Here is an 18,754-nt window from a genome sequence, read left to right as displayed (position 1 = left end):
ACACGTGACGTCAGCGTCAAGGCATCTTTCCCTAGCAGCCTGCTGGCTAACAGGAGCAGCTAATCTCAGCCATGGTCCACCACCACCACTACCACCACCAATGTTTCATCTGCTGAACAAGATGGTGCTGGGAACGACTCATCTGGCTCCGGACGGGTTGGAGACATGGAGACCGCTTGGGTGTTACACGCTAGCCAATGTCGCAGAGGTGCATCGAAGCGAGGTAAAAAAAAAAAAAAAAGAAAAAAACGGAGAAGTGTGCCTCCTAACGGTTATCCATAAGGAAACATGCTAATTAGCTTATTTCTAAGACCAGCGGGGGACAGTAAACGACCAAATTAAGCTGTTTTAGAGATTTAAATGTTGATTGATTCTTTCTGTGCCGTATGAATGCGGCTCTGCTGTGTTAGCCTGGTTGTTTCTTTATTTATTTATTTATTTATTTTCTTTGCTCTGCTTTGGCTTAACTAAACCCTGCTAGCGGATATATTTCAACCGTCTAGCTAGCTAGCGTCTTCACGGTCAGCCTTGGCAACGTGAATGCAGTCAACCAGAGCGCAGGGAGATGCTGTCAGTTCGTAGCTTGTTTTAACCTGAATCACACATTTTTTTTTTTTTTTATTTCCCCAGTGAAGAGCCTGTGACACTGATGCCAGCAGAGAGCAGCCAGGATCATGAGTGGAGCTGGAGAGCACACGGACATCCTGTCAGTGGGAGATGTGGTCAGGGACAGGTGGAAAGTGGTGGGTGTCATCGTTGGAAAAAGGGGAATGGCAAAAACATCCCAATCCAGTGGATGATTTCCTTTTTTCGGCAAATATCGCGGCTTAATGCACCAACATTTGATTTCAGGCCAAGAAGATAGGAGGAGGGGGCTTTGGGGAGATCTATGAAGTCCTGGACCAGCTGAGCCAGGCCACTGTGGCCTTGAAGGTCGAGTCTGCTCAGCAACCCAAACAGGTGCTAAAGATGGAGGTGGCGGTGCTAAAGAAGCTTCAGGGTAAGTTAGGCTAAACCATGCCAGCGTAGAGTAACCGGGGAGGTTTTATTTGTGAACTGTAGGGGGGTTTGAGAAAGGGAGTAGACCGAAATCACCGTCTCATTTCTCTTGGCAGACTCAACCAGGTCCAATGTTATTCGCATCCCTGGCAGATCTAGATTTAAAATGATGTACAAGCTGATAATAACAGGCATTTGACCGGAACACAAGACGTTGTTTCAGGGTGAATATCATTTTTGAAAAAACGAAAACGACAGCAAAGGAAACCTGATTCTCTTCTGAGGTTTTTCTGCTGTTTTTCTCATTGCTCAGTAGCAGAAAGAGTAACTTTTCCCATCTTAGTGCCATTTAAGCGGGTGATGTTATACCTACAGATGCACTGATCAGTCTTTCCCCGGTAGATACTGATTTTCATTCATTTTTCACTTTTTCCATTATGTTTTTTTTTTTGGTGGGGATCTGACCTGCCAATTCTAACTAAGAGAGAGAGACTATGATACCACAATAAAAGGTGTTATAAGTGTATGTAGTGTCTATAAATCCAACAGATAGTTTGGGAATACACAATTCTATTTATATATCAAATTCTGGTTTATATACAAAATATATTTCAGAGTAGAACCCGATTTTCTTTTTTTATGAAACTCAAGAAAAAGTGCAACGCAGGTTTGCTGTTGATTGAGGTAATTGTTTTTTTAATTATTATTATTGCGTCTTTATTATTATTATTATTATTATTATTATTATTATTATTGTTGTTGTTTTAGATTTTTAAGTGTTTGAAGGAAACAAAAATGTACTAACACTGACCCCAGTCATAGTTTGGATTATGCAGTCCTATTCGTGCAACGCCTCTTTCCACTAACCTTGGGATATTAACTTTTAGAGTTTCCATGACAAACCTTAAGCTGTTCTAAAAACAATGTAAACATGTTTTATGTTTTCAAGTGAATTATGTGTTGTCTTTTTTTTACTCTACTTGGAAATTGACGGACAAAAATGATGATCTGTTACAGTTTTTAAGCGATAAATATGAATCAGGAGCATAAACAATAAAAGATCAGCGCATCCATATTCGTTAGAAGTTAGTAAATTATAATTTACCAAATTTTTTTCTGTTTTATTTATTTGATGCCACTGTAAGTTTTACTATCATGTTCATCTATATACCATCTCCTCTGTGTTTCAACCTTTCCGAAGTTATCTAGATATCCTTTTGGTAATGTGCCTTAAAACCAAATCATTTTTACAACCGCTTTAAATCAAAATCAAGCCAAGGCATTAATATGTCAATAAATGCTCTTTAAAACAGGCATTTTTTTTTTTTTTATTGCTTTTTTTGTTTTTTGTTTTTTCCGCATTGTGTCCCATTCCTCTCAGCAGAGGAGTGGGTTAAACTGGGGTGTCGATAGAACATGTGATGTTCTCGACTGAAAAAAAGCACAAGATGTCTGCATTGGCGTTTAAATCTGCTTCTTTTAAATAGGAAAGGACCACGTTTGTCGCTTTGTTGGCTGCGGCAGGAACGATCGCTTCAACTACGTAGTGATGGAACTGCAGGTGAGGCCCTCGGTGCCCCATATCTGTCACTTTTTCTATCCGCCCGCCACGCCGCCACATTCTGCTGACGCAACGCTGGTCTCTTTCCAAAGGGCCGGAATCTGGCGGATCTGCGCAGAACCATGACCCGCGGCACCTTTTCCGTCTCCACGACTTTGAGGCTGGGGAAGCAGATTTTAGAGGCCATCGAGAGCATCCATTCTGTGGGCTTCCTGCACCGTGACATTAAACCTGTAGGTTTACCTTTAGGGTGTCGCCTCTGTGCATCAAATCATCTGCTTATTGGAAAGTATCTCTTAAATCTGGTACGGTGAACTTGTTTTTCCTTGTATATCTATAGTCAAACTTTGCAATGGGAAGACTGGCCAGTACCTGCAGATGCTGCTATATGCTGGACTTCGGACTGGCTCGACAGTTTACCAACTCCAACCAAGAAGTCCGTCCAGTAAGTTCTCTAATAACTTCAGGCAGAACGTCTTCGGCTTCTCGAATAAAAAAGTAAACAACTATAAATACATTTGGGGGTAATTATGAATGGGATTATTACCAGGTTATTACTTAACATATCAAGTCAATTTTTCAAGATCCTTCAAAGCCTGTTATGAGTGTTGCGAAGTGCGTTTGCTTTCTGGTAAACTGTGATTCTCTTTCAGCCTCGTCCTGTGGCAGGTTTCAGAGGAACGGTGCGATACGCCTCAGTCAATGCTCATAAGAACAAGGTGAGGTTTGAGTAAAAGGCACAGATTATCCCACAGCTGGTTTACAATATCACTGCTTGTCCTGTTAACTCAGGTAATGCCATATTCTCTATTGTACTAGGGCTGAACGATTTTGGAAAATAATCTAATTGCGACTTTTTTTTTTCTTAATATTGCGATTTAATGCGATTTTTTTTTTTTTTTCCCCCAGTTTAATTTATCATGTCTTTTTAAACATATACAAACAACAAATCATTTTGTTTCCTCGCTGTGCGGATTAGTTGCTAAAAGACCCACAGCATCTAAACTCAGAGCAGAAATGATTGCGTTCTGTCTACAATATATTTCAACCAAAATTGCAATTTTGACTTTTCTCTGTGTTAACCACAAGCAACAAAAATGGCGTCTAAATAAAGACGTTTGTAAACAAGGACTATTCAAAACAAGAACTTTTAATGTTTCTATTAATCAGAATATTATTCAAGAGAACAGCTTTTAGTTGATTTGGACATCAATCCTTGTTGAACATAAAGTGCAACCAACAAGCAAGTCTATGTATTAAACTGATTGACCTGTACTTAATGCTATGTATGATTATATAAACTCTAAAACAAGTAATAAAATTAGATTATCTCACTGCTGCAACTGTATTCCCTTCCATGTGGAGGCAAACCCACTTTAAACATTTTACCAACACCTAATGGACGTCTCTAATTCCCTAATTGTTACATAGCCAAAAATTTGCGGACTCTGCGATTTGGAAATTACGTTTCTTTAAATCGCGATTATATTGAAAATGCGATTAATTGTTCAGCCCTACATTGTACACAGTCCTATTCCAGCCATGGCGGCAGTGGTTGCACACTTCTCCCTCTCTGCATCTGTTACAAAGTTAACTCTTGCTTTTATTCGAGGGTAAATAACGGCACAATTTGCAATGTGTTGAACAACGCAAAACTTGGTTAAACAGATCTGTCCTCGCGGACTGAATCAGGGCTGAATAATATATCGAAAGTAGGTAGTCGTCCTAATATCTGTGACATGCAACATTAATATTGTACATTTACGGTCGGAATGCGAGCTCTTTTGGCTGTCAGGATCCAACGATTACATCCAGCCGACTGGATGGATTCTCACTTGGGTAGATGCCCACGCCTGATAAAGCTTATTCAAGGTTTAAGGTCAGAGTGGGATGGAAACAAGGGTTTTACAAAACATGCAATTCAAAATTGCGTTTTTCTCATGGTCGGAAGATATTGATGAAGTAGAGACTTCAGTAGAGGCTCTGGTGCGGAGCCTCCGTCTCCAAGCACACCACGTTCCCTGCGTCTTCACTCGGTCAGCTCAGGCATTTGACCACCTGCTCAGCAGATTGTTTATGAAGCTGCTCTTCCATCGTAACAAGTCTTTCAGCCATCGTCCAGGTTTATCCTTCTATTTATTAGAAAACAACAAAAAGCCTGTGTCATCAAGTAAGAGAGGCCGTTGCAGATGTGTCGGGTAGCCGTTTTGTTTTTAATAGCTTCACATCATTTCTGTGCTCTTAAATAAGATGCCCTGCTTACAGTTTTTCCAGGTGTAAAACTCCCCATGTTCTCCGGCCTTTATATAGCAAACGGGATCGTTCGTTTTCCTAAAGTTTTAAATTGAAACTACCGTAAAAGCCGCGTCCCCCTGTTCTCGTCTGCTTGCAGGAAATGGGTCGCCACGATGACCTGTGGTCCCTCTTCTACATGCTGGTCGAGTTCATGGTCGGCCAGCTTCCCTGGAGGAAGATTAAAGACAAAGTATGCGGCTGTTTTTTTTTTTTTTTGTTTGTTTTTTTTTGTCCGCCCTCCTGCGGCGTTAAAAATGCCCAGATAACCTCACCTGCTCCCCTTTTCGACCACTCTCCCATCCCAGGAACAAGTAGGAAACCTGAAAGAGACGTACGACCACCGCCTCATGCTGAAGCACCTTCCCTCGGAGTTCAGCGCCTTCCTGGATCACATCCTGACCTTGGATTACTTCACCAAGCCCGACTATCAGGTTCCTGTTTTTTTTTTGGTTTTGTCACATTCTCGGCGTTTCTGTTTAGTCGTGGCCGCGCTGATAAGCCATTTTGGTTTCCATCGAGGCAGCTGCTGACGGCCGTGTTCGAGAAGGCCATGAAGAGCAACAGCGTGCTGGAGAACGACCCCTACGACTGGGAGAAATGCAACTCGGAGGGTGTGCTGAGCATCACCGCCGCAGCCAACACCGCTCAGCAGCTCACTCGCCTCACCCCGGCTTACCTCGGGTACTGCAAGCTAAAAATAACGCATCACATTTTCACATTTGAACTTTAATTCTGTTTTTTTTTCCCCACACGTCGGCGGATTTATTGCAGTTTTAATGTCATTCAGTCCTCCTTCACACTCTGTTGGGATTGCGCTCCTGTGTGCAGCAGAGATGCTGCACACAGGAGCGCATTCCCTTTTTTTTTTTAATTCGGAGCAGGGAATCTGCAGACTCAGAGATCCCAGAGAAATCCCGGCTCTGAACGCTGTCGTAGAAAATGAACCGCAGGGTGACCTTCCCTCTTGTCGTCCCCCAGCATGGCCAACGCCTCAGTGCTGCCGGGCGAGCTGCAGAGGGAGAACACCGAGGATGTCCTTCAAGGGGAACGCCTGAGCGACGCCGACAACTGCCCCCCCATCCCCACGCCGACCACCGCCGGCGGAGACGTGTGGGAGGAGATGGATCGCAACCGCAACCTTAAGCAACCCCAGCCGGCGGTCAGGAAGGTCAGTTTACTGTAAACGTTCTGTATGAAGCTCTGAGGTCTGCTGGTGGTTCTGTGCTTAACTGAAGCCCAGTTTACTCTCATTTTGAGCTTTTTTTCTTCAATAGATTTGAATTTATCTTGGAAGGATATCTGAAGGAATTTATCTGAAGGATAAATATGATGCTTACAGACTACTAAATATATAGCCCTGATCTAATGTTTGGATAAACCTTAAGCAAGTTGCAGAGAAACCAGCTGATGTTTGTAGGGATCAACAAACCTCTGGGAGACTTATAGCTGGATATGTGACCACTTTTTTTCAGAAGCCGTAGAGCTGATTTAAATTTGTCTGAGTCCTGGTACAGACTGAGTTTTTTTTTTCTTTTTTTTTTTATCTTAAATTTTCTAAAGTTCAATTCAATTTTATTTATATAGCGCCAAATCATGAAACATGTCATCTCAAGGCACTTTACAAAGTCAAGTTCAATCGTATTATACAGATTGGGTCAGATTATACAGATTGGTCAAAAATGTCCTATATAAGGAAACCAGTTGATTGCATCAAAGTCCCGACAAGCAGCATTCACTCCTGGAGAAGCGTAGAGCCACAGGGAGAGTCGTCTGCATTGTCCATGACTTTGCAGCAATCCCTCATACTGAGCAAGCATGAAGCGACAGTGGGAAGAAAAACTCCCCATTAACAGGAAGGCAAAACCTCCAGCAGAACCGGGCTCAGTATGAACGGTCATCTGCCTCGACCGACTGGGGTTACAGAAGACAGAGCAGAGACACAACAAGAGAAACAAAAAAAGCACAGAAGCACACATTGATCTAGTAATCTGTTCTACATTAGATGGTAGTAGCAGGTGAGCCGTCTTCTCTGGATGATGTCACAGTTAACAGAACGCCAGACCAGGTGTACCTACTATGAAGAGAAAAGAGAGAGAACAGAAAGTTAAAGCAGAAATGACAACACATAATGCATAATTGAAGAACAGTAGAACTCAATAGAGTGAGAAAATTAGATCCTGATATACTCCAGTAGCCTAAGCCTATAGCAGTAAAACTATAAAGGTAGCTGAGAGTAACATGAGCCACTCTAACTATAAGCTTTGTCAAAAAGGAAAGTTTTAAGATTAGTCTTAAAAGTAGACGGGGTGTCTGCCTCACGGACCAAAACTGGGAGTTGGTTCCACAGGAGAGGAGCCTGATAGCTAAAGGATCTGCCTCCCATTCTACTTTTAGAGACTCTAGGAACCACCAGCAGACCTGTAGTCTGAGAGCGCAGGATAAAGGTTGTTGGATTGAAGCCCCAGCTCTACAATAAACCACTTTAAGCTTGACTGAAATGTGCACCAATGACCTCCTCCTACAAGCTTTATGTTCAGACAAGTCAAAGAGGGAACTACCTGGCTCCTCTGATGAGAAGAACGTCCTGAGGAGCCGAGGTGAGGCTTCCAAAGCTAGGAACCAAATGCCCAGCGTCATGCTGCGCCGGCTGTTTTGCTGCCAGACATATTGTTGCATCGCACTGCGTGGATGAAATAAAAAGGACGGAGGCCTTTTTTTACAAAATTCTTTAACCCGATTTTTAAAAGTTCTGGTTGGAAGACGATCCCACGCGTACTTGGAGTGGATGCAGCCGGCTCCATTGAGCCTGTGGAGTGACCCCAGCCTAAACCGTTAGTTTGTAGGCTGTGTTAATAAACGTGGTCCGTGCCTGGAAGCCAAACCATTAAAATGCCAAATCTGCCTAAAACAGAGAGAGGGTGGTCAGATACCCAGCTGGAATCTTGCTAGAAGCTTATTGACGGCTTAAAAATAGCATGTGGTGGAGGAGCAACTTGCTCTGGAACACGTGTTCATATGTTAGGTGGGGTGTGCACATATTTCACCCTGTGTGTGGATTAGCAAAAGTCAACATTAAATTGAAACGTGTGTTCTTAAAGGTGTGTGTCGTATTATCAGTGCATCCCAGAAACAAAACGCATTAAATAAATCATTAAAAAAATCCCAAATTCATGCCATTTATGCCAATAGCTACGTTTACATGGACAAAAGTAATCGGAATAAAGGGCAGATCGGAATAAAAGAATAGCGTCACGTCAACAAGCCAGTCGGAATAATGATCAGATTAAGATGGTTTATGCTGATTGATAATCTGATCGATATGCATTTAAACGCTTGTCAGGATCAAGTTATTCCGAATGTGTCAAACTGACCCGAGTGCACATGTGCGCTCGATGTAAGCGTGAAGTATTTCTGCGTCGGTGAGTGGCGGAAATACGGCGGGAGCCACAACTGTCGTGGTTCCCGATACAACCTTTCTGTTTGAGACATTAAAAGAGCTCAAAATTGTTATTTATTCAGTAACGACTCAACTCTAAAGACAGACAAACTCTTATAATACTGCTTTGATTACTATTTTTTTGGTGTTCATCAACAAAGACGGAAGTACTTCTTCTGTGTTTTTTTTTTTTTTTTAAGGAAAATTTGATGTCAGATTGGTTTTATTCTGATTAGAGCTAGGTGCATTAAACACATCATGATCGGATTAATTGATTGTGCCCATATAAACGGTACAATCTGATTATTTTTTATTTTATTTTTTTCTAATCCAAATCCATATCAATCCCATTATGAAATTTTGTGCATGTAAACAGCTATAGATAACTAAAAAACCTTCTGACTGAGCAGTAGTGGGGTCACAGTGTGTGGCCATTGCCCAGCGATGCCATGTTTACACCGGGGGGTGCGGTTTGTCTGGCGTAGATCTGCTGAACCCAGCTGCTTTGTTTCAGCGCTTTGGAACGTGTCCTGGTTTCTGTGTCTCCAGGTGGTGAGCGAGGACGAACACAGTCAGAACCAGGGGAACCAGAGTCCTAACACCGGCTCCGTGCAGAGTTCCCCCAGACGGGTGCGCTCAGAGACCATGTTCCTGGACCGAGCCGCGCCGCTGCTCCGCAGGATGAGGCACAGCCAGAGCTTGGCGTTCGAGAAGAGACTCGCGCCGGAACCAAAGCCCACCATAGAACGGTTCCTTGAGGCCTAGTGAGAGCTCTTTAATAAACCGCAATCAGCAAAACCTGAAATCTTAAGCCAAAACTCATGTTTGAGTCTCTCTTCGTTCCTTTTTCTGCCAGCTTGGGCAAACAGCGCCCCGTCCTGTGTCACGTTGGGGAGAAGCCCATACCTGAGAACGGCCAGCAGACGCCTTCCTGCAACGAGGAACGGTCCGGCACGGCGACCCCCGACCCGGAGGAAGCCGCGGCGAGCAGCGGCTTCGTTGCTGTGAACTTCAGCCCCGTGCCTCAGGAGGCCGACTCTCAGGAGTGGGTGATGCTGGAGCTGGAGCAGGCCAACAGCTCGGGAGGAGGCAAACCTCAGGCAGAAACCCAGAGCGAGGACAAGCCCGGCCCCTGCGGCGCCGACGGAGCTGCCGACCGGTCCGCCGAGCAGCAGGACGACCAGACGGGTCCCGCGGCGGCGCCCAGCAGCCCCGTCATGTCGCAGATGGCCATGCCCGGCACGTGGTTACTGGGCCACCGCAGGCTGCCGGGGATGCTCGGGCAGATGCCTTCAGTGCTGATGGGGAGATCCCAGATGGAGCAGGTAGGAGGACAGGAGTTTGTCTCCAGATAAGTTCTGTGAGGAGCACCAGGAACATTTAATTCACGGAGCAGTCAGCTGCCTATCTCTATAGAAATGTTGTCGTTAAAAGTTGTTCGACTTGTCAGCACACGAAATATCAGAACTCATTATTCTCTCTATAGACATTAGTTACACATTAAATAGACTCGTCTCAGGAGTTGATATTTCAACGGTTTCTGTGCAATCTTGAAAACTAGAATTAGATTTGATGCTTTTTTTTTTGCAAGTCTGAACAATTATGGAGAAAATTAAAGGCGAGGCAAATTTATTTGTATAGCACAATTCAGTACAGAGACAATGCAAAGTGCTTTACATGATTAAAATACAGGAAAATAAAGCAGAATAAAAGCAAGTAGGAATGGAATGTAGTAATAAAATGGAACATTAAAAACAGTTGGACTAAAAAAGTTGAACTAATGATGTTTCAGTAAAACTATTTAACTAGAGCAGTCAAAGGAAATCCTAAACAAATGTGTTTTTAATCTTGATTTAAAAGAACTCAGGTTTTCCGCACTTTTGCAGTTTTCTGGAAGTTTGTTCCAGATAAGTGGAGCATTGGAACTAAATGCTGGTTCTCCGTGTTTGGTTCTGGTTCTGGGTATGCAGAGTACACTGCAAAAACAGAACTAAAAATAAGTAATATTTTCTCGAAATTAGTGCATTTGTCCTTGATTTGAGCAGGTAAATAAGATTAACTGCCAATGGAATGAGTATTTTTACCCCTAAAATAAGATAATTGGATATAATGCACTTGAAATAAGGTGATGAAGATGAGTTCTTCCTATTTTAAGTGCAAAAATCATATTCCACTGGCAGATTATTTTATTTACCTACTTAAATAAAGTATAAATACACTCATTTCAAGAAAAATTTACTTATTTTTAGTTCTGTTTTTGCAGTGTAGGCTGGAGGGTTGATACACTGATAACAAGTCTGTTTGCATTCGAAAAGTTTGCGTTTCTAGACTTTTTCCCTTTTTTCTATAAGATCAAGATCAGAATTTCTAGAAAAATAAAGTGCTTTTTACATTAATTAATATTTCTACATTGCTTGATATTTAATGCCAACCTTTAGTTCTGGTTTGCCACACCAGAGCCCCAGTTTTTGTCCGAGTCTTTGATTGTTTTAGTTTCAATTATATTTCTGTTCATTAATACTATCTTATGTTTTTAAAAATAGTACCATACACACATGTAGTTTTTTTTAGAAATGTTTTCATCCACACCAACACGCAGAAATACGCCACTGAGCGTTTTTTTTTTCCCAAATACACCAGACACATAGGGGGCAATGTACTGCAAAACTAAAACTTATGTCAGCCAATCAGAATCCTTCAAATTGAATCATGGCACTGAGAGGTTTGATCTTGTGGACAAATAATTAAGTTGAGCTTACTTTATACACAATATTAGAATATAAAGTGAATAAAACTCAAGATGGTGTCGATTGGGAATCGTGTCAAACCGAGCCTCCGTACTGTGAGGGAGAGCTGGTGCAATGCAGCTGATCTCCGGTCGCTCTTTACTCCTCTGCCCCTCACTGTATTACAGCAGTTGGGCTTGTAAAAAAATTATATAAACCAAAAATGTCTGCAGCAATGTGAAAATCAGCCCCTCTCTGGCAAAATTCATTTTTAACTCCACCGTATGGCCAAGGGTATAAACAACGGTCTTATCGGTTTTATCATTCTCTCCCTTTTATCTCTTTTTTTCTTTCAACTCTTCTCTTTCTTTTTTTTTTTCTCTTCTTGTTCTTCCTTTACTCTCCTACTTTCCCATTGTAGTGTCCATATAATTTGAAATTCTCCCTGCACGAATCACAATAAAGCTATTTACATGCACAAATCAAGCGGAGCACTATGGCGAAAGCCGTTTGCTCCACTTGTGAAAGCAAAATATGTCGAGCTCTATCTGGCATTAAGACATCAATTCTTAATGCCACATTGCTAGACAGGACACTGGGGAAAAAATAAATAAAAAAAATAGGTCGCACATGTGTGACGCTGCGCAGCAATATCCCGTCGCAGACCGTGATGCGCCGGACACCGATATCCATCTTTTCGTGTGCACACAGGCTCAAAAACGGAGCATTTATAAATCTTAGGATCATTCGTTTTAAGGGATTTTTTCCCCAGATGTCCTGCTAGGTGAGGCCTTTGTTTCACTCATTTTTGTGTTGGCTGTTGACGGTTGTGGTTATAATGTGACGAAAATCCAAAAAAGTCACATTCAGTTGGTTAATGAATTGGTGAATGTCTGAAAACAATTCGAACATCAGTTATAAAAGGCTAAAATCTGATTATGACTCAAAATACCTTCACTTCTGAGGCTGTGCTCAGCATTAAATCACGTCTATGATTGTGTCCAGTCCTCCTCCAGCAGTGCGCCGCCGTCGCCCGTCAGGAAGAGCGACGCATCCCCTCTAGACGTACCGAGCTGCAAATCCGAGGACGTCGTGGAGGAAAGCTCAAAGGACAGGAGGAGGTTGGACTCGGTGCCGGAGCTGATCCCCGCCAAAGGCCCCACGTCTCACCTGACCAACGACAGGGACCCCGAGAGCGATTCGGGCCTGCCCGACCGCTCCTCGGAGCCGAACCAGCAGCCTCCGGCCGACACGGCGGGGGGCGCCGCCGAGAGCACCGTCACCGTCTCCTCCTCCCCGCCTCCCGCTCTGCTCAAGCGACGGGACTCTCCGTCCTCTCCGCGCCTGAGCCGGATCCCGGTGCGAGACCCCAGCAATCCCCTGGACTCTCCGAGCAGGGAGCCCAACGCGGAGCGGCGGCACCGCTGGAGCAGCCCGGTCCTCGGCTCGCCCACGCACTCCCCCTCCCCCTCGCTGTCCTGCGACAACCTCCCCTGCGCTCTGCCGAGAGACCGGCTCTCCTCGGAGCGGGGCTCTAGGTCCGACTGCGCGGGAGAGGACCCGCTGTCTCTGTCCTCCTCGTCCGGAAGCAGAAGTAAAATCCCTCGTCCCGTGAGCGGCACGTTTCTGCCGGAGCAGCTCAGCGGAAGGTTTTTGCCTCGGCCGCCTCCCGGGAAGCCGCCCATCCGTCCGTGTGTGGACAGCAGGTAACGGCGCCTCTTACTGAGCCAGAAAAGGCTGGGAAATGATTAGGAGAGGGGATGAAAGCGATGCACACGTTTGGAATATTTTTATACAAATAAAACTGAAAAGTGCGGTGTGCTTTTGTTCAGTACATCTGAGTCAATAAATCGAGGAGAACCGCTTTTTGCTGCCTTTAAAGGTATACTATGCAACCAGGGTTGATTTTCCAGCGAGGCTCCCCCCAGAGGGCGAAAGTAAAAGTGCACTGTCGTAAAGATGCTCAGCTGTTCTGGTTTCCCCGTCAACCCAGGCGCGGTTGTTTTGAGTTTAGCAGACAGGCGAACGCAACGAAAAGTAAAAAAAACGGCAGTACAAACAATGACTAACACAGTGAAGGTATGAACATCAAGCTTCCCGCAGCGCTATCTTGACGAGGCGGCCGCCTCGCCAAGATAACGCTACCGCCTCGCCAATATTAAAAATAAATAAATAAATGATAATAATAATAATAATAATAAAACTCGATATGTGTGCATGTTTATTTGACGTTAACACGCGGTTCTTTGTTGTTGCTTTCGCGCGTGCATATAGTGAATAGCAGGGCAAAAACACATGGAGTTCTCGCCGTAAAGCAAGACCGACCCTCGCGGTCTTGCACCAGACTTCTGAGCCTGTGGGTGCGGGCCGAGAGCTCTTGCAATTGCAAGTGCGGTATTTCCCCCACAGACCACCAGGGCGGCCGAGAAAACCTTTGTTCGACTTGAAATGACTCATTTAATCATCCAAAACGGTATGGAACACATTAATTAACTGAAAAATGTTGCATAGTATGCCTTTAAAGCTTCGGGTCTATTAAGCTACGTCTCTGCTAGCTTTGTACACCTAGAAACTGGATGGAGACAGTCTGGGACCATCAGTCTTTCAGCCGTGTTAGGTTTAGGCTTTGACTAGGCCGTTCTAGGAAACTAGTTCCTTGTAGCTCTCGCTTTTTTCTGTACACAAATATTTTGCTTTTAGACTGAAGATTTGAATTCTGGTCTCATGAGAGACTGAATGACCCGTTTGTTTCACCTGTAAGCGAAGGTTGACTGTTAAAGTCCGTCATGACGTCGTGTAACAGTCTGATGTTGATGTGTTTTTGAATTGTGGGGGAAATAAGTGTTAAATTCAGCTTCTAATATTTAAATATTGATAAATAGCTGCTTTTGGTTTTGTGATTCGTCGTACAAGGCAAGGCAAGGCAAGGCAAATTTATTTATATAGCACAATTCAGTACAGAGACAATACAAAGTGCTTTACATGATTAAAATATAGAAATAAAAGCAAGTAGGGATAGAATGTAGAAACAAAAAAAGAACATTTGAAAAAGGTAAAACAGTTTAACTTGAACATTCAAAGGCAATTTTAAACAAATGTGTTTTTTAATCTCGATTTAAAGGAACTCAGTTACAGTTTTCTGGAAGTTTGTTCCAGATAAGTGGAGCGTAGGAACTAAATGCTGCTTCTCCTTGTTTAGTTCTGGTTCTAGGTATGCAGAGCAGGCTGGAGCCAGAAGACCTTAGTGGTCTGGAGGGTTGATACACTGATAACAAGTCTGTGATGTATTTAGGTGCTAAGCCATTTAGGGATTTATAGACTAACAGAAGTGTTTTAAAGTCTATTCTCTGAGATACAGGGAGCCAGTGTAAGGACTTTAGAACTGGGGTGATGTGCTCTACTTTCTTAGTCTTAGTGAGGATGCGGGCAGCAGCGTTCTGGATCAACTGCAGCTGTCTGATCCACTTTTTAGGCAGACCTGTGAAAACACCAAACAATCTGCCAACATCAACTTGTCTATCCATCAAACGAAGGCATTTTGTTTCCTTAAATGTCTCTCTCTCTCTCTTCACCGTTCGTTTCTCTGCAGACGGCGGCGTCTGAGGGTGCGCGCCAGCAGCACCAGCGACGCCGACTTCCTCGCCAGCCTGACCCAGCTGATGCAGGACCGCGGCGGCGTGCTCTTCAGCCCGCCTCCCCGGCCTCGCAGCTCCTCCTCGCTGCAGCGCTCCTTAAGCTCCTCCCCCTCCCGGCAGGAGCTCCGCGACAGCGTGGCCCTGCAGGGGCGCAGCCGCTCGCCCTCGAGCCTGTCGGGCTCCCCTCCCCCTCGACAGCCGCAGGACAGGGCCTCGTCGGGGCTCGGTCAGTGGGGCCTCGGCTCCAGGGGGAAAGCTCCGCTCTACGAGGGTAAAGCCTTCGGGAAACTGACTTGATGCCCGCGATCTCCCACAACTGACTGGTCCCAAACGTGCACCTGTGGGGTGAGGCTACCCCACCCACACCCCCCATGCCCGGATAGCATGTGTAAATATAACATTTACTGAAAGGAATGTACTGTATGTAATGTAAAATGTATGATAAAATGTATTTATTTATTTATTCGGATGTGAAACGGAGAAAATCTCGAGATTGCCAACTTTTACCTCTCACTTCATTAAATCTCTATTTAGGCCTAATGAAACCAAAATAATCATGTTTAATACTTGAGATGTAAAAAAACAAACAAAAAAAACACAGAACACCTTGACTGTAGATATGTACTATTAGGAGAAATAAGATCACTAAGTATATAAACCATGTATTCACTGTAGAGACACTATAGCGGTAAAGACGTCCACAGTCAGCCAGAGCATGCCGCACCCAGACCTCACAGCTAACGCCGCTGTTTAATAGCCAGCTGCTCATTTTGGCTTAGCTCGGTGTTGTAGTGCGCTTTTTTCCTTTTTACTAGAGAGAAAATGTCGCGCAGCCATCCGCTTCGAAGAATGTACGTTAAGAACACTATTGTAAACCCGCATGACTATCCTTGCAAACATTGTTTGTTTTTTTATTTTTATTCATTTGTACAATCTGCTGAAGCATCTGTGTTTTATTGAACTGGTTCCGATCAAAACGTATCTTGGAAGTCTTGTTTCTGAGTGATTTCTTGCTGCGATGAACAGGAGGGAATGTTGCAGAATGGTTACCGGTAAATTTGCCAATTTGTTGTTCCTGAATAACATGAAAGAAATGGCTAAAATTAGACTAATAGTGACTCTGTTTTTCTTTCTTGTTTTTTTTTTTCTATTTATATTGCACCAATTCACAACACATCTTAAGGCACTTTAATTCAATTTTCAATTCAATTTATTTATATAGCGCCAAATCATGAAACATGTCATCTCAAGGCACTTTACAAAATCAAGTTCAATCATATTATACAGATTGGTCAAAAATGTCCTATATAAGGAAACCAGTTGATTGCTTCAAAGTCCCGACAAGCAGCATTCACTCCTGGGGAACCGTAGAGCCACAGGGAGAGTCATCTGCATTGTACATGGCTTTGCTGCAATCCCTCATACTGAGCAAGCATGAAGCGACAGTGGGAAGAAAAACTCCCCATTAACGGGAAGGAAAACCTCCGGCAGAACCGGGCTCAGTATGAACGGTCATCTGCCTCGACAGACTGGGGGTTAGAGAAGACAGAACAGAGACACAACAAGAGAGACAATAAAGCACAGAAGCTCACATTGATCTAGTAATCTTTACAAAGTCAAATCATCCAGACCGGTTGGTTGCAAAGTTTTCTGTCTAAGGAAACCCAGCAGAATGCGTTGAGTATTTGACTTGCAGCGTTCACCCCTTCTTGAAAGATGCATGTAGCCCAGAGCCACCTAAACACACCACACCTCTACGCTTACACAGTACTGATCATCCCCCTTAGATTTTAAATGTATTTAAAATAATGTTCAGCTATTTAGAAGTGATTAAAAATTATAGTTTTTGCACAACTGGGTCTGAACACTGATAAATCCTGTCTCCCCAGTTCATATTATGCATCAAATGAGAAGATTTCCACCTTTTTTCAGTCTGTAAATGCATCAGCTAAATGCATGTTGTTTTTGATGGTTTGGATCAAGGAAAAATCAGATGGTAGTTTAACCGACATTTGCTTTGATGCATAAATGAGGAAAATCCTGATACACCTTCTGTTGGATTCAAAACTAGCTCTAGGAACCTTTTTTTTTTTTTTCCTTCTATTTTAAGGTACATTTTCATTAGAGTTGTTAAATTATACGGGTAACACAAACACGGTTTCTTAAAGGTGCATCCAATCACTTAGGACAGGGGCCCGCCGAGACTTTATTTTAATCTCTGTTACTCTTCCGGTTTATTCACACTTGCATTTATATAGATTTTTAAAATTAACAATATCTGTATGAAAAATGTTTTTATTTTACATAAAGTCAAGGAGAACTCTGGCTCCTTTTAATTCAAAGGTCAGTACAGGTAACCCTTCGCATGACTCTGTACCAATGAAGTAGCTCTGTTTCAAAAGGGTTGGTGACCCTTGGATGTTATAAAAAAAAAAAAAAAGTATATTTCTGTAAATTAAATTCAAAAAGGGAAAACTACATTTAATTTGTTACAGAATGAGATGTTCCAAGTGCTTTAATTTTGAGGATTATTGCTTATAGCTAAGGAAACATTGAGTTTCTTGGAAATTTTAAATATCCCAGAAGAATAAAAAAATATTTTTAATTCAGAAATGTTTTCCTGGTGTAAAATATGTCCAGTTGTGATACAAGAAGCTGGAGGAAGGCTTGAGACTGAGGCTCTGCTTTAACTGCGGCATTCAGGTTTTGGCTCTGGAGTCTCTCCTCTTCACCTTATAGGTTCTCAGTGAGGTTTAAGACCGGACAGTTAACTGGCCAATCGGTAAAAGTGACACCATGTTATTTAAAGTGGGTAAGTTTTGGCAGCATTAGCAGATGCCATGCCGTGCTGGAAAATCAAACCAGCATCTCCATAGAGCTGGTTATGGTGGCATGAAGTGCTCCAAAGTTTTCCTGGTAGATGGCAGCGTTGATTTGGGATTGGAGAAAACCCAGCAGATGACATGGCATCCTCATGTTGTACTCAATTTTCCTCTGAAATCAAATATAGGAGCTGGGATAAACCTAATTAAAAAGCGATACAGTTGGAGAAGTCCGGATTCCACAATAAAAACGAAAAAACTAAAGATTTCAGTACGGCGATGGGTAGGAACGTCCTTTAAAGCTGTACTTTCCACATGCACACACCACTTTTAATTTGTTCGCTTCAGAGTTGCAGCCCCTAGATGTTGCGTTGATTTTAGACGCATTCTTCAAACTGTGTCTAGTAAAATAAACATGTTTTATCACAGCTTACTGTTGTTGATTTAAAGAGCGGCCATGTTGGATCTGACAATCGGCCTTAAAAAACGTCTCTGACTTTCCGGTTGGAAAGTCTGAGTTCAGCGGCCGTTAGTCAGTTTTTGTGAAAATTCTTTCTCCAGACTCTGGGCCTTTTCAAAGGAAATGCCAGAATGTACTCTGAAAACAGTACTCGGGTCCACTGAGCAACAGTCCAGTTCTGTTTCTTAAGGAAGTTGCTGGTATCTTTGGTTCAGGCCTAATCCAAAGAACACAACCCGTGCCTGGGTATGTCTGAGTGGGGTTGCTCCTAAATCTCTAGCTCCAGTGGTCCGCACCCTGGACTTTTCTTCTCAATCCTCCTTCAGGCTGCGGTTTCCTTATGTACATTTTCCTTCTACACTTTTTGCTTCCACTCATCTTTCCACTGATATGCTGTCAGCTTTGACAGCAATGCATTTTGTGGCTTACCCTCCTGTTGGAGGCTCTCAGTGACTCTGCTCAACAACCCTCAACCACTTAGCTATATTATACACAGGAGTGCTGATTTAGCCGAAAAACTGAAGTCACTGGCCGCCATCTTGCTACTCCCTACTCTCACAGACTACCACAGGATTTAGTTGCAACAACAAGCAGTTTTCTGGCTGTGGGAAAACGTTTCACAGGTAATTCTACAGTCAGTGGATGTGCTAACACTATCAACTACTAGGTAATTAGGTGCTGAAATATTTTACATGTTATTCATATTAAAAATATATATATGTAAATATAAGTGTGTATATATATATATATATATATGTATGTATATGTATACATATATGTAAATATGTTTTTGTATATTATTTATATATTTATACATGTT

At 43.1% G+C, this 18,754-nt stretch overlaps 1 protein-coding gene across 1 annotated transcript; it reads left to right on the top strand.

The window, feature by feature from the left end:
* On the top strand, positions 1-15,760 carry ttbk2b (tau tubulin kinase 2b). Its single transcript, XM_012869113.3, has 15 exons — positions 1-223; positions 631-743; positions 853-1,000; positions 2,487-2,560; positions 2,653-2,793; positions 2,901-3,005; positions 3,214-3,279; positions 4,953-5,045; positions 5,161-5,286; positions 5,379-5,536; positions 5,834-6,023; positions 8,841-9,055; positions 9,148-9,616; positions 12,023-12,723; positions 14,607-15,760. The coding sequence occupies exons 2-15, from the start codon at positions 675-677 to the stop codon at positions 14,947-14,949; spliced, it is 2,898 nt and encodes a 965-aa protein (XP_012724567.2). The 5' UTR covers positions 1-223; positions 631-674; the 3' UTR covers positions 14,950-15,760.
* The last annotated feature ends 2,994 nt before the right edge of the window (positions 15,761-18,754 follow it).

The sequence above is a fragment of the Fundulus heteroclitus genome, chromosome 15 (assembly GCF_011125445.2).
Source record: "Fundulus heteroclitus isolate FHET01 chromosome 15, MU-UCD_Fhet_4.1, whole genome shotgun sequence".
In the NCBI taxonomy this organism is placed as follows: domain Eukaryota; kingdom Metazoa; phylum Chordata; class Actinopteri; order Cyprinodontiformes; family Fundulidae; genus Fundulus; species Fundulus heteroclitus.
This window is presented reverse-complemented; position numbering and strand designations above follow the sequence as displayed.

Excerpts from the sequence above, each read along its gene's own strand:
- ttbk2b (XM_012869113.3), top strand. The coding sequence starts at position 675 with ATGAGTGGAGCTGGAGAGCACACGGACATCCTGTCAGTGGGAGATGTG. Across the intron at positions 5,287-5,378 it reads TCACCAAGCCCGACTATCAG|CTGCTGACGGCCGTGTTCGA; the intron begins GTTCCTGTTTTT and ends CCATCGAGGCAG. Across the intron at positions 12,724-14,606 it reads CGTCCGTGTGTGGACAGCAG|ACGGCGGCGTCTGAGGGTGC; the intron begins GTAACGGCGCCT and ends GTTTCTCTGCAG.